At 40.3% G+C, this 13,541-nt stretch overlaps 1 protein-coding gene across 1 annotated transcript in view; it reads left to right on the forward strand.

Moving 5' to 3' along the window:
* Positions 1–13,541, forward strand: part of NIPAL2 (NIPA like domain containing 2) — a 68,859-nt gene that overhangs the window by 17,911 nt on the left and 37,407 nt on the right. The window contains exon 4 of the mRNA XM_018556157.1: positions 808–867. Within this exon, the coding sequence (XP_018411659.1) occupies positions 808–867 (60 nt within the window). The remainder of the gene's footprint in view (positions 1–807; positions 868–13,541) is intronic.

Raw genomic sequence — 13,541 nt, forward strand, 5'->3', positions numbered from 1 at the left:
AAATGTTCACCATCCCTTAAGCCCTCCATTTAGAAATAACCTTCCTGGCAAGGTACACAAAGTGCTTTTCTATAAACCTAAAGTAGATTCTGCTTATCTGTTAGGCCTCAGGGATCCAGCTTTCAGCTAGCATGTGGCCTTAAACGGTGAATGACAGACCCGTGACATGATGAACTGTTGTCATGGAGAGACTGATAACATAAAGGCCTCACAGACAATTATATAGAGGAAAACACTAGTTTATCTTGCTGTTGCTTTTATCTTTCTATTGCATGTGACTGATTTTGCTACCAAGGCCTGACAGTTTAGCCCATTTCTAAGATAATGCCTCAATTAAAAAGATGTTGAGCCTTTAATAAAATCTTGTATAGAATACTGTAGATGTCTGATATGAGATATAAAAAACATAGAGGGGAAAGGCTCTGTATGTGCGAGTAGTCGACACCAGGTTGTATGAATGGATTCACCTGTCTGGAGACTGTGGGAAGGTGTCCACCAAATTTTTCATGGAAAAGTATTATATACTCTTTAAGGGAAAATTCCACCCAATCACCTTCTAAAACTATTCTAATTATAGATTTCATCAGCTGAAAGAATGATGCCTCATGTTTTTTATGGTGCCGTTCACGGTAACATTTTGTGCACCATTATTTAGCAATGTCATTAGTAAGTTTGTGTTCTCTGTTGGGAATAAATCTTTGTAGAGTCAGTCCATTCAAGAGGGATATTTTAGTTATAGGAAGAACCTGTCTTGCTGCGTCACCTTTGTTCCAATAGTTCATAATATACTTTTTTCTTTTTGTTAAGGAAGTGCAGCAATCTCTGTTCTGTTCTTAAAAGAATCTTTGAGGGCCTCTGATGTAATAGGTAAGAAAATTTTAAAATCAACCATTAAAATATCATTAATTTTCCTCAATGAACATCCAGATCCACTTCATACAAACAAACCTATACCCTTTGCCAAAGCATTCCGCTATACTGACAGTTTTAAAGCTATGAGGAGTTGGTAAAATATTTCCAGCCTGGTCAAGAAACGTTATGATTATGCTTCTATATATATATAATTATATATTTAAAAAAAATGATTTTGCTTTGTAATAAACACTGTTCTGTTTGTATCATATCAAAATCTCACAACTACTAAGGTGCCATTCAACTTAAAGGCAAAACTGTTTTTTTTTTTGTTAAGTTTTGGATAGAGCAGTGAAGGGTCAGACCTTCTGTCAAGTTTCTGTTGCTGTCTTTGTACCTGCTGGGGATTCCCCTCTTTGTCCTGGACATGGAGACAAAAAGTGTTGGGAATTCTATAGTTTGAGTTGTCAACAGAACAGGAGGTGCGAGTAAATCATCCAGTTGGCACAATTATGACAGCTGTCTTTGATCGGAATTCCCCTTGGTTTGGTGAGATCTCCCCTTATTTCTTATTGCTTCTTCAAGATAGGAAGTAAAGAGAAATCTCCACAGCAGTCTACAGGCTGCACATTTTTTTATGAAAAGTAGTTCAAAAATATCCAAATAAAAGATGCATGCAAGTTATATTAGTGTTGGGGCAGAAGTAAAAAAAAAATGTAAGGTGGTCAGAGATGATCAGCTTGGGCCCTTTCACTCATGTAAGGTATTAGATAAAGGTGACTGTCACACAGTCCATAGGCCAATGTTGGCCTCGTGGCAGTTTTTTTCTCTGGCCTGGCAACCAAACCACTTGGTCAATTTTGTTTGGCCAAGAGCATGATTTTTTTTCTTCACGAAGTGTCACAAATTAGATTAATAAGAATGGTGGGCAGTCTGAATGAAGAGTGTGCTGCTAAGGTTAGGACTCGGCATTGCTTATTCTGTGTAGCTGTTTGAGAAGGGTAGGCAGTGCTCTCCCTCCCTCCCTCAATTCATTATCACCTACAAACTAGAATTTAAAGACAGCCCCTGTGAGATAATATAAGGGAAGGGGATGCATCATCTGCCTATTCCTACAGTTTTGTGTGACATTTCAAATTATGCTGTTAGTGGGCGTTCGTTTTGGAATTTGTTTCAGTGACTCTGGAGGGCAGCAAGTATGGCATTTTTTACTGTGACTACAATGGGCAACCCAGTGTAGTTTTTTCACTAGTATACTAATGAAGAGTTTGGTAGCATTCCTCTTGATCCTTGAGTAAGGATTGTGCCCCTTGAAAGGTTACTTGTGCATAAATGCATCTGATAAAATGTATGTTAACACAACAAGACCTGCTCTGCTAATTGTCCTTTATCAGATTGAGAATTTGATGTAAACACCACCCAGCATTCTTTGGAATATTTTTGAATTCTTTGCCCACTGTTTAAGCTTTGTGACTTCCTAAATCACTATTGTAGCAGTGATCTTGTATTAAGCTCTTTGATTGCCATGACATTCTATATAGCAGGGATCTCAAACTCAATTCACATGGGGGCGCTTGCCAAATTTCATAAAATGTCATACTTCAAAAAAAAAATGTCGCTATATACGGTAGCAGTGTTAATATCTGCGTGTGTTGATAATGACCGTATCTGTTTTGTGATGGTTTCTTTGTATGCCATGTCAGTATATTTTTTCTGATGGTTTGTGTGTGTGTGTTGTCCGGATTTATGTGAGTGATGTCAATATGTGTGTTAATGTTTCTGTGTGTGTCATATCCGTACATGTATACATGTGTGTGGTTTTTCCCACACTAACAGATTTACACACTCACTCGCACAGAGAAATACGCGCACAGACAAATACGCAAAAAAATACCCCCCCCCCCAACACACACACGGAAATACGCGCACACATAGAAATATGCACACAAACACACAGAAATACATGCACAATAATACACACCCACAGAAATACCTGTGGCCCCATTCATACCTGTAAGTTTATGTGCAATTAGGGATTCTTGCATCAGGAACTTGCGTTTTCCGGCAGCAGGAATCCCTAATCTGCCGTTTACATGTCAGCCAATCAAGTTAATGATCAGGTGACAGCTGCTGCATGTAAACGCCAGCACACCGCATGTAATCGTATGTGATATGATTACATGCGGTTAGGAATCGATCAGTATCCCTGTACGCAGTGATTGTGCATCCAGGGATAGTGATTGCTTTCTAACACTCACAAAGAAATACACAATAATGCACACCCACATAAAATAAAAGATAGAACTACCTCACCTGTTTACATTTTTGCAGGCAGGAGGCACAATCCCTGGTGGTTCAGTGGTTGATTAGTAAGGTCTGCACCTTTTGGCTGGTGCAGACCTTACTAATCCAACCTTTCGGCTGGTGCTCAGTGAAGGCTGTCAGAGCACCGGCTGAAAGGAACTGAATGCTGGCACCGCCAGCAGCAGCTATGCGGTCTGCATCTGACTGATGCAGGCGGTGTAGCTGCTCCCCCAAGTCAGGTACACAGTCCGCGACTGCTTGCCTGGCTTATCAGCCTGCTGCGGGCCACATGGTGCCGGTTGGTTCTATGAAACCCCTGATAGCATCTGCTAGGTAAAGCGGACCTTTACCCCCTCGCATTAAAAATTACTTTACCACGCCACTCTGCATGCTGATATGAAATCACCTTACAGTAATTAAACACATTTTTCTTGTGCTTACAATTACTGTTTTTCTACTTCCTGGTCCTTTTGGGCATTAGTGTTGCAGCCTGTGCCCAAGCGTTGCATCCTGGGAAGGTTACATCACAGTGTAATGCTCGGAAATCTCATCTTAATCTCGCAAGATCTCAGCGAAAGGCATTTTCCTCCCCTGAGATAATGTGCATGGTCACATGTCCTGGTCACATGTGCCAGAGTTCCAGAAAGTAAAAGGACATATATTAGGGTTTAGTTTTCAAGACAGGACTTAATTAGTACCAGTGGTGATGGCAGGCAATTTTTAATGGTTTATTTGATTCTTGAAGGACTGAGCTTGTATCCCAGAGTGACTTTAGTACAGAAAGAGTTGAAAAGTCTTCCCTGACCTTTGCCCCCCTTCCTTTTTAATTAATAATCACAAACCTTATCAAAAGCCTGTTGTTTGTTTGTTTTTGTTTTTTAGCTGCCCAGCACTGGCCCTCCATGATGATGCCGCAAATAGCTCTCTACACTATATCAGAAAGGACTATTAGATGCATTATAAATTAAGTTCAAGTCTTTCCAGTGGTCCTGTTAGTGCAAATATAAAAAAATTAGACCGTACTCAACTGTATTGTTACTGCAAAGACATTTTAGACAATTTTGCACTTCCAACCTGTAGCAATAGTTTTGATAAGGTATTTTTCTGTACCAGCATGGCTGCGCCCCAGCACACAAGGCTGGGCCAGTTTTTCCGAGTTTGATGTAAATGAACTTGAGTTCTTCTTATCAAACATCAGTGTCTTATTGTGTATTGTGCAGAGCCTTCCCAAAGGAGTGGAGGCTTTTATAGTCAAATAGATAGGCCAGCTCCATATTAGTGGCCATGCAAACTCATATATTGAATGCCCAGCAAACTCGTATAACTAGGTGATGGTCAGGTGTCCAGAAAAATATGGTCATATAGTGTATCATAACTGGAGGTAACAAATGTGTCCTTGCTGCTGATAGTAACTGGCTAGAAATTGACATTTATCTGGTTGCTTTGGGCAACACTGATATTTTTTTTCCAGGATTTTATCCATCTGTTATAAGTGAGCACACTTGGTTATAGTGGTCACCAAATGACTACAATTCATTTAGTCCATCTGCTTTAAATGTAATGAGGGCTGCCATCAAAGTTTTAACTTGCTACAAACATTTTTTTAATAGGATTTTTTGGTTTCTTCTTATTTTATATATAGCTGTTTTGCTCGCGTTTGAAGCAATAATGACACCTACAGGCAATCAAAATGTACAAAAACGTGTACTAGAATAATATAAAACATTGTAGCAGAATCACACAGAATGAAACGCTCCATAAAGTGTTAGATCTAGGAAAGTGCATCATTTAATTATTTCACAACTGTTTGTAATTTTGTGTTTTTTAAGCCAAAGATTTCATAGTGATGCATTGCTAGCATTTGAAAAACAATTGCTTGAATACTGAGAAAAAGCTCATAAAAGGGATTTGCATGCGTAGAAGAGAACAGAATGTTAAACACTTCTTCTTATTATCCCAGATGCAGAATTAGCAAAACGCACTGTGGTTCTAAAAGATCAATAACCACCCATTGGACAGAATAGAAGTCACCAGGTCTTATGTTACCTGACTCACAAGCCTCCGATGGACGTTGCTACATTTTCTGTACTATTGATCAGAAGGGGCCTCATTCCCTGTGAATCTAAATAGGTTGAACATCCATGTCTGGAATCTGAGTTAGGGAATGGCTGATTCAATCGGAATCTTCTTCTCTCTGTTCCTTGGCCTGACCTACCTTGGTCAATGTAAAATGATGGGGTCTTTTTTAGGATTCACTCATCCTTTTAACCCTTTTATGATAGAGGTCATAGATGCCTAGTTGTCCAGGCCAAATTTACCAGCATCAGTATGCCTCGGGTAACTTCACTATTAGCCCTAGTGCAAAGTTGCCTGCTTACATAATGTTTTTTTAGGGACATATATAGCTTTTTTGGGAACACTGTTTTAATAAAGACACTGCTCGGATTTGTTGTTATGATCTGGCAAATGGGGAAAACTGTGAAAAAATCCAACTTATACTTTAATATTTTTAAAAACTTTTTAATGAATACAATAATTTTATTGTATTTTATTTTTTACAGTCTCTATATCACTTTACCAGCTGCAGCTTGCCAGATGCTTCTGTCAAGGTGCCTCTGTCTGTGCAAGTTACAATGACGGCTGAGACAGCCACCTCCAGCTTGTTTAAACAAAACCACGTGATCACTATAATTAGCTGTCATAGTGATCATATGATTGGAAACCATGCTGATTATTTTCTGGTTACTGTATTTGATAGAGCAGATTTATCAGATTTATCTATTTACCATTTTACTACATACATTTTACAATTGCTATGGCTATAGAAGGTTTTCATCTGTTCTTGTTTGTTTTTTAATCATATGTTCATGGTAATAGTGTAGGTTACCACACCAAGTGCAAAAACAGACTTCCTGTGATGAGACTGGGTGCACATTAAAGAGCATGTGCAAACCAGGATTCTCTTGTATGTGGGACATATATGTCCTCTTGTTCAAAAGGGCACTCTCTAGCTAGACCAGTGAAGATGGCATAGACCAGTGATGGCGAACGTTTTTGAACCCGAGTGCCCAAACTGCGACGCAAAATCAATTTATTTATCTCAAAGTGCCAGCGCTGAAAATAAGTATAGTATTGTATTGCAGTTTGGGCGCTGGGCTTTAAAAAACATTCAACATCACTGCCTTTTGACAAAATAGGGAAACGCACATATTCAAACATTTATAGACTCAATAAAACACACATCACATACTCATTATAAAAAGAAACCACACATACATAGATATCACACACATTAAAAACACACGCACACATCGCATACGTAATGAAACACACACATAAAACACACACATCAAAAAAATAAATGAATGGAAAGCACAGAGGCTTCCCATTCATTCAGAAACTATTTACTATCAAGCAGTTTCTGAATGGGGAGGAGCCTCTGTACAGTGTGCTTCTCCCCATTGGGAAACTCATGAAGTGATGTAAATCACGTCCTGTTCATTCATAACTGGGGACACATAGTACTATGTGTCCCCAGTTATTTACAAACACTGGAGTGATCAGCTGATCGCTTCAGTGTTTGTCCTGCACAGAGGTCTGGTACATATTACTCATATGTACCGATCCTCTGCCGCTCGGCCACGTACAAAGGAGGGCTCAGCTTCTCCTCTGAATCTCCGCTGCTTTCCTGGGCAGAGGCAGCAGGGGATACGAGCAGAACTGAGGAAGGCATTGCAGCCGCGGGGGGGGGGGGGGGAGTCGGAGGACGGAGCCGTTGTCACAGCAGCATGTGCGGTGAGGAGAGAGAGAGAGCCGCGGGCTTTCAGATCCAGGCCGAGCGGCTCTCTCTCTCCTCACCGCTTGGCGCGCTGCTGATGATAGCGGCTCCGACCCCCGCCGCTGCCTGCAGAGCCTCGTTCACTTCTCGGATTCCCCCTGCATACAGATGGGGGAGAGCAGCGGGGATCCAGAGAAGCCCCACGTCAGGAGGACAGGACATCGCGATCTACCAGGGATCGCTTTGCGATCAATGGTAGATCGCGATCGACCTAATGGGCACCCCTGATTTATTATATTGCTGGTTCGGCAAGATATTAAATAGAATCTGGGCACCTGCCAGGTTTAAAGATGGCCACCGCGATTCGCAGCAGCCATATTTAAAAACTTAACATGACTTTATAGTGACCTGCACCTGGAGTGTGCGGGTCACTGTAACCGGGACCTAGGCTCGCGTGCCACCAGAGGGGCCTCTGCGTGCCCTCTGTGGCACGCGTGCCATTGGTTTGCCACCGCTGGCATAGACAATAAAATGACAATTCACTTTTTACAGGTTCAATTACATGAAAACAATCAGTAGGAGCTGAAACATCTTAAACATTACCTGTTATTTGCAGAGAACATTGAAATTGAGACTTTGAGATCAATCAAACCAAAGTTTTGTGATAATAGCAGACATCTCAACTCTCTCGGATGTTCCGCGAGTCTTCCGCTATTAGATAGCGGCTCCCGGACACCGGGGGGAGAAACATTTTCTCCCAGAAAGGGTTACTATGCTTGATCTAGCAGAGTAAACCTTTCCCTGCTGTTTTTTGGGGGGCCCCAGGCAGTCAGAAAGAAAACAAAAACGACATAGGAATGAATAGCTGGATTGCTATTGGCTATTTGAATTTGCAATAGCCAATAGCGGATTAGCTATTGCACCCGCCCACTGCTGCTGTCAATCAGCAGAGCTAGACCTGAAGTTCTCCATCAGGTCCTCATCTGATTGACAGCAGCAGTGGGCAGGTGCAATAGCCAGCTTGCTATTGGCTATTGCAAATTGAAATAGCCAACAGCAATCCAGCTATTCATTCCTATGTCGTTTTTTTCTTTTATTTTGACAGCAGCTGGCAGAATACTAAAAAAAAAACAACAGATCGCAAGGGAAGCATCAGCTTTCTTCCCTATTGTTGCACCCTCCCCCCCCCCACACCCCGGAGAGGGGGGGTTGACAGGGGGCAACTCTCTGAAATGACTTATTTCAGGTAGGCACCGACTAAAAATTCAATTGTTTGGGGCTGCACAGTGAACATTGCTTAAATGGAGACTGAGAGTATTGCATCAGCTGGACTCCAATACTCAACCCCCACACAGTAAAGTGGGGGCATGCCTATTCCCACTGCAAGGGTTCATTTTGTAAATAACTGGAGTTTCTCTTTAAAGCACAGTGATCCTTTAAAAGAACAGTAATTGTAAAATTAACAATTTAGGTATAAATGGAGCTTGGTGGGCAGAGCTAGGCCCTGACTTTTTGTATGTCTTGGTTACTCCAACAGCAAAATGTTCCAGCCAGCGAGAGTTTCCCAACTCTTCCTGTCCACCTTGGGGTTTTGGGTTTTTCCTTCAAACTTGATATGTTCCAGCATCCCCGTTTCATCCAACATAGAGAGTAGGAACCCCTCACAATGACCAAAGTGGGTGTGCAGATGTATCAAAACAGAAGCTCTAAGAAAAATTAAAAGATCTATTCTATAAGAAATTATTTCACTCTCCAGCAAAGACAAAAAAACTGAAATATCAATTGTGAGAGGACTGGCTTTCTATTTGGCTTAAATTGGATCTTTCGGTCAAAAGCAAGCATTTAAAAGTCTGCTATAAATAAAATTTATAATAAACAACATAGCAATGTTCTTTTCTTGTACACCGATTTTCTGTATATGTATGCATGATTTATTATTGAAGCACAAAGTAATATAAATACAATAGAAGCTTGCAGTTTGTGCACCCGTATTTCTGTTGATCAGCATGCACGGTTCCAACACTGAAGCAGATTAATCCAGTCATGTCGAAGGAGGATTCAGATGGCATACACATGTTCGGAGCAATGTCAGCCCCCGCTATTTGCCTTATTTTCCATGTCTTGCTCCAGAAATGACTTAGCATTTACTTGGAATAGATTGTACTTTTTTTCTTTTTTCAGACTAAATTGAATAAAATTAATGAGATGCTCTCTATATGCATGTCCATTGGCGTAACCAGAGTTATGGGCTCCCGGGGCAGAACATTTTTTTTCGCCCCCCCCCTCCCCCATATTCTATAAACATCCATTAGAACTAAGCCAATCAGGCACTGTAGAGGCCCGCTCGCAGTGGCCTCGGAGGAGCGAGCGGCGCCCGATGACAGCCGGGTGATCGTGTCAGAGAAAGGGAGCCAGGGGCTTCGTTTAGCGGGGGCCGTTTAGCGGGGGTCGTAACGGCGCCCCCCCCCTAAGTCCTGCGCCCGGGGCAAGTGCCCCCCGGATGTTACGCCACTGTGCATGTCCATATATCCCACCATTTTCTTCTTACTAGAGAATTTATGTTCTCATTGAAAGTTTAAAATATGTATCCCTATAAGAGAAGGACCATCGAACTAGAAGACATTTTTAATAGTTATTCTTATCATTTGCTGTTAATTTCTGGGATTGTCATTGTTTGCTAAAGCTACACCCCCAGACACTGATCAGGGCACATAATACAAGCTCCAACTGCGGACTGGGCATTGTAAGGATACATACATGCCTACGGAAAGAAGAGAGACCTATGAGCCTTCCTTGGAGGAATCAAAATTAAATCTAAATTCCAGCCAAATCTAAAATAATTAAATAGTGCAATAAAAAATATAAATAATGTCTCAATAAAAGAAAAAAACTTCTGTGGCATTTTTGTTGTCTGCTCAAAAATGTAACATCACTCTTGGTTGCAGCTGTCTAAATTCAGCTTAGGTTTCTTTTGTTATTTCCAAAACAATGGATTTCATAGTTTTTTATTTGTTTTTTTTCTAAACAATGGTTTTTATAGTGTTATTTGTAAGTAATTTTGATATCATTTTTATCATGATTAATAAAATGAATGCTGTTAGTGCTGAAAGGGGCTACATCACTATAATGCAAACACCTGGCAGTGCATGCACAAACCTCTCTAGGGTTCTGGGGGCCCTGAATCCCTGCCAGGAAGTGGTGAAATTTGCTGCATATCACAGCAGAAACCATGTTCCAACTTTGTGAATTATTGCTGGTATAAAAGGAGGCATTTGGTTTGTTACAATATACTAGAATCAGGAGCTGGACACATTTCTCATATTGTACAGTAAAGTTAAGGAGTTTGGTCAGATGGTCCGATCAGTTGGGGATCCATGCACAGATCCTCTCCTGATTGGAGCGGATGTCGCCGTTGTGTCTTCCGTGTCAGTGCGATGGAGGAAAAGAACTGACATTACCCGTGTTAATCTAAGCGCCAGTTTACATCAGATTACCCCCGATCCGGCACAATCAGTTCCGGCGAAACGGATCTCTGATCCATTTATTTTTCCAGGCCTGGCCAGAGCCGGGGGTAATCAGATTTCATGGATGCCTGTTTACATCCAGCTGCTGCCTATAGACTAACACTGGACTTCTGATCAGGCCAGCCTGAAAAACTGACAGGCAGACCTGATCGGAAAGGAGCCTTTTTTCTTCCTATGAGATTAGCATTCATAAGCTAATCAATCAGTTTATAGAATGGGCCTATGTGAACTTGGCAGTCATGTGATGGAAAGTAAAGCTGACATAAATATTAATAGCATTGTAATGAAATCTAATTTTTAGTTCAGATATAAATGCACAATGGGGAACATTTTATCAATTCTGTTGCACATCATGGTAATGCTAAACAGAGGCGTGTGTGTTTGTCCTTTTGTGTGCCCGCCCCAATGCAATAGGTTGCGCATGCCTATCTCCCCAGAGTGTGTATTTTGCCAGGGTTCGTTCTTCAGTAGTGGACCCCTTCATTTAACAAGCAAAATAAACTGCAGTCTCCAATATACACAGCACCATTGAGGGATAAAACTGATATTGGAGTATTATTGGTTGTCTGTGAGCAGTAATACCCAGGGCAGATCCTAGTAGCCAGGAAGTCTGTGCTGAATTATAAGTGATTATTGTCTTCCATATTTTTTAAAATTAAATGTTGTTCCCCAACTCCTGAATTCTATATTAATTTATTTCCTATGACGGCGTTAATACATAAAATCAAATAAACCAAATAATTCAGAATACCATGATAGGTTTGTTTTTTTTGGTTTTTGCAAAAAATCCTGTCAATGGAAGTTTTATCATTTAAAAGGCATTTGAGCTCATCGTTTAAATAGATGCATGGGGCTGCCATATTTGCTAATTACATATGCAAGCTCTGCTTCCTTCCATAGTAGGATGACACAATAGGCTTAATCTACTAGGCAGTTAATTACAAAACAGTGACAGTTGTGACTGTTATTTGCACATGTCGATTACTTCCGATTTCTTGTCTGTTATTTGGTCCGATTTACAGTCACATGGCTAATATAAGGATCCCTATGTTTGAGTAAAAGCTTTGTGAATTGAGTCCAATGACTAATCACTTCCCTAGGTGGTCATAAACGAAAGAGTTCTGTCTCGAGTTGGGTATTAACCAAGGATGATAATCTTACAACATTTTTTTTATGCATAAGATTCCTAGAAGGAGCATTTATAGTTGTGTTTTTGAACATTAATCAAACATTGGCACAGTAGCAAGTAAAGATGTTGAAATTGTGTTTAATATTGCTTTCAGATAATTGATCTATAACTATTAAAAATGTGTACCCACTGAAAATATACAATAGCTTCCCTCTAACCCCTTCCTGTCCTCAATCTCTGAATTAATATTTCTCTGTACAATGCTTTGTGCTTAGGTTACGTCAATAAATGTTCTTCCTTTGCCAGCCACCACTTTGCATGATTTATAGCTGTCAATACCATTTGTCACTGACGGCTTTTGTTCAGGATCCAGTTAGGGGTTCCCAAACATGTTATCACTATGCCAGCTTTTACGTAGTGATAAAACATAAGCTGAATGCTTCAATGAAATGGCTCCAGCTTGGAAAGGCCACTGCAGACTGTAGATGACAGTGTCCCTCTGTTTAATACTAAAATTGTCTAATGCAGTCATAGTATTAAAAAATACATCATTAAAACAAATATATGAAAATATTTTTTATACAATTTTATCCACTGTATTAGCCTATAATAAAAAAGCAGGATTTTTATTCACATTTTATATTTAATGAAATCCTTATACTAATATATCCTTAACATTTTTAAATTGGTCATAGAATTATAGTCAAGTGAACTGACTACTGTTAAATTTGCCCTAGGCAATCTAGACTTTAATGACTCCTGAACACGAAAGGGTTAAACAATGGGGCTAGTGTCCTGATGTTGCTTACCCGTATAACTGGGAGGTGGGGGTCCCCATTGTGTTACAAGACAGAAGTAAGCTACAGGGGGTAAAAGTGGAAAACTTTTTTTGATTACAATATCACTTCTATATGTTCTGTTTTATAGAAGAAACAGATTTATAAAGAAAAACGCACCTTTTAACAATAAATATTTTGTAACATAATGTTCTTTAACATTCTTGCCTTCATTAAAATCTGTCCTGCTGTGAGGAGATCAGCATTACCCCTCCTGGCCACCCTTCCGACCAGACATGTGAAACACATTCACATCATCTGGGTGGAACAGCCTGCTTGGTGCCCCGCAGTTGGCATTAGCTGCTCCTAGCCTGTTCTCATTTAATCGGTCGGTCCAGGCCAGTGGCTTTGCAAGACTGGCTGAAACGCTCTTATCAGACAGATACTGTCATATATGGAAGTAATTATTTCATGTTGAAAGAACTTTGTCAGTTTGTATAATTCTGCGTTTTCCTTTGGGAAGGGTGTAAGCGTAGAGAACTCGCATTCCAGATGTATCATCTCATAAATATTTGTTTGGCTACATGTGAGCAAGTATATCATTCGGCATTGAAATGCATTGTGGGCTCAGATAAATAGTGAATCTTGCGCTGTAATTACCTTAAATAAATGTTTCACTTGTTTATGATGTGTGATCAATTAATGCACGCTTTGCCGTTCACCAGGGTTCTATTAATTCTTGCTGGTTGCATACTTGTTATTACTTTGTAAACACATGACAAAGCAATTCTTATATTTAGTAGCAGAAATGATTAAAGAGGAAGCTGTTAAAAAAAAAAACAACACTTGCACCTACATACATCTGGGTATTTTATTTCTGTTAAAGCTGAACTCCAGACAAGCTGCAAAATGCACACATGAAATACATATATGGGAAGTGTTTTACCTTAATTTTTTACAGCCAGTTTTGTCATCCAGTTTTCCCTGTCAGACAAAACAGCCAGGTCTCTGACCTCCACTGCATACACTGCATGTTCATTGTATGTATGTTTTATGTGTGGTTTTTTTTCAGTAGGGAATTTCCCATTGGTGTTCAGTGGAGGGGCACTAGTCTTTAGTGGCGGGGCACTGCGTTGGTGTTCAGTGCGGTGGCATTGGTATTCAGGGGGGGCACTAGT

This window comes from Nanorana parkeri, unplaced genomic scaffold, assembly GCF_000935625.1.
Source record: "Nanorana parkeri isolate BGI_ZX_2015 unplaced genomic scaffold, ASM93562v1 scaffold226, whole genome shotgun sequence".
Classification (NCBI taxonomy): domain Eukaryota; kingdom Metazoa; phylum Chordata; class Amphibia; order Anura; family Dicroglossidae; genus Nanorana; species Nanorana parkeri.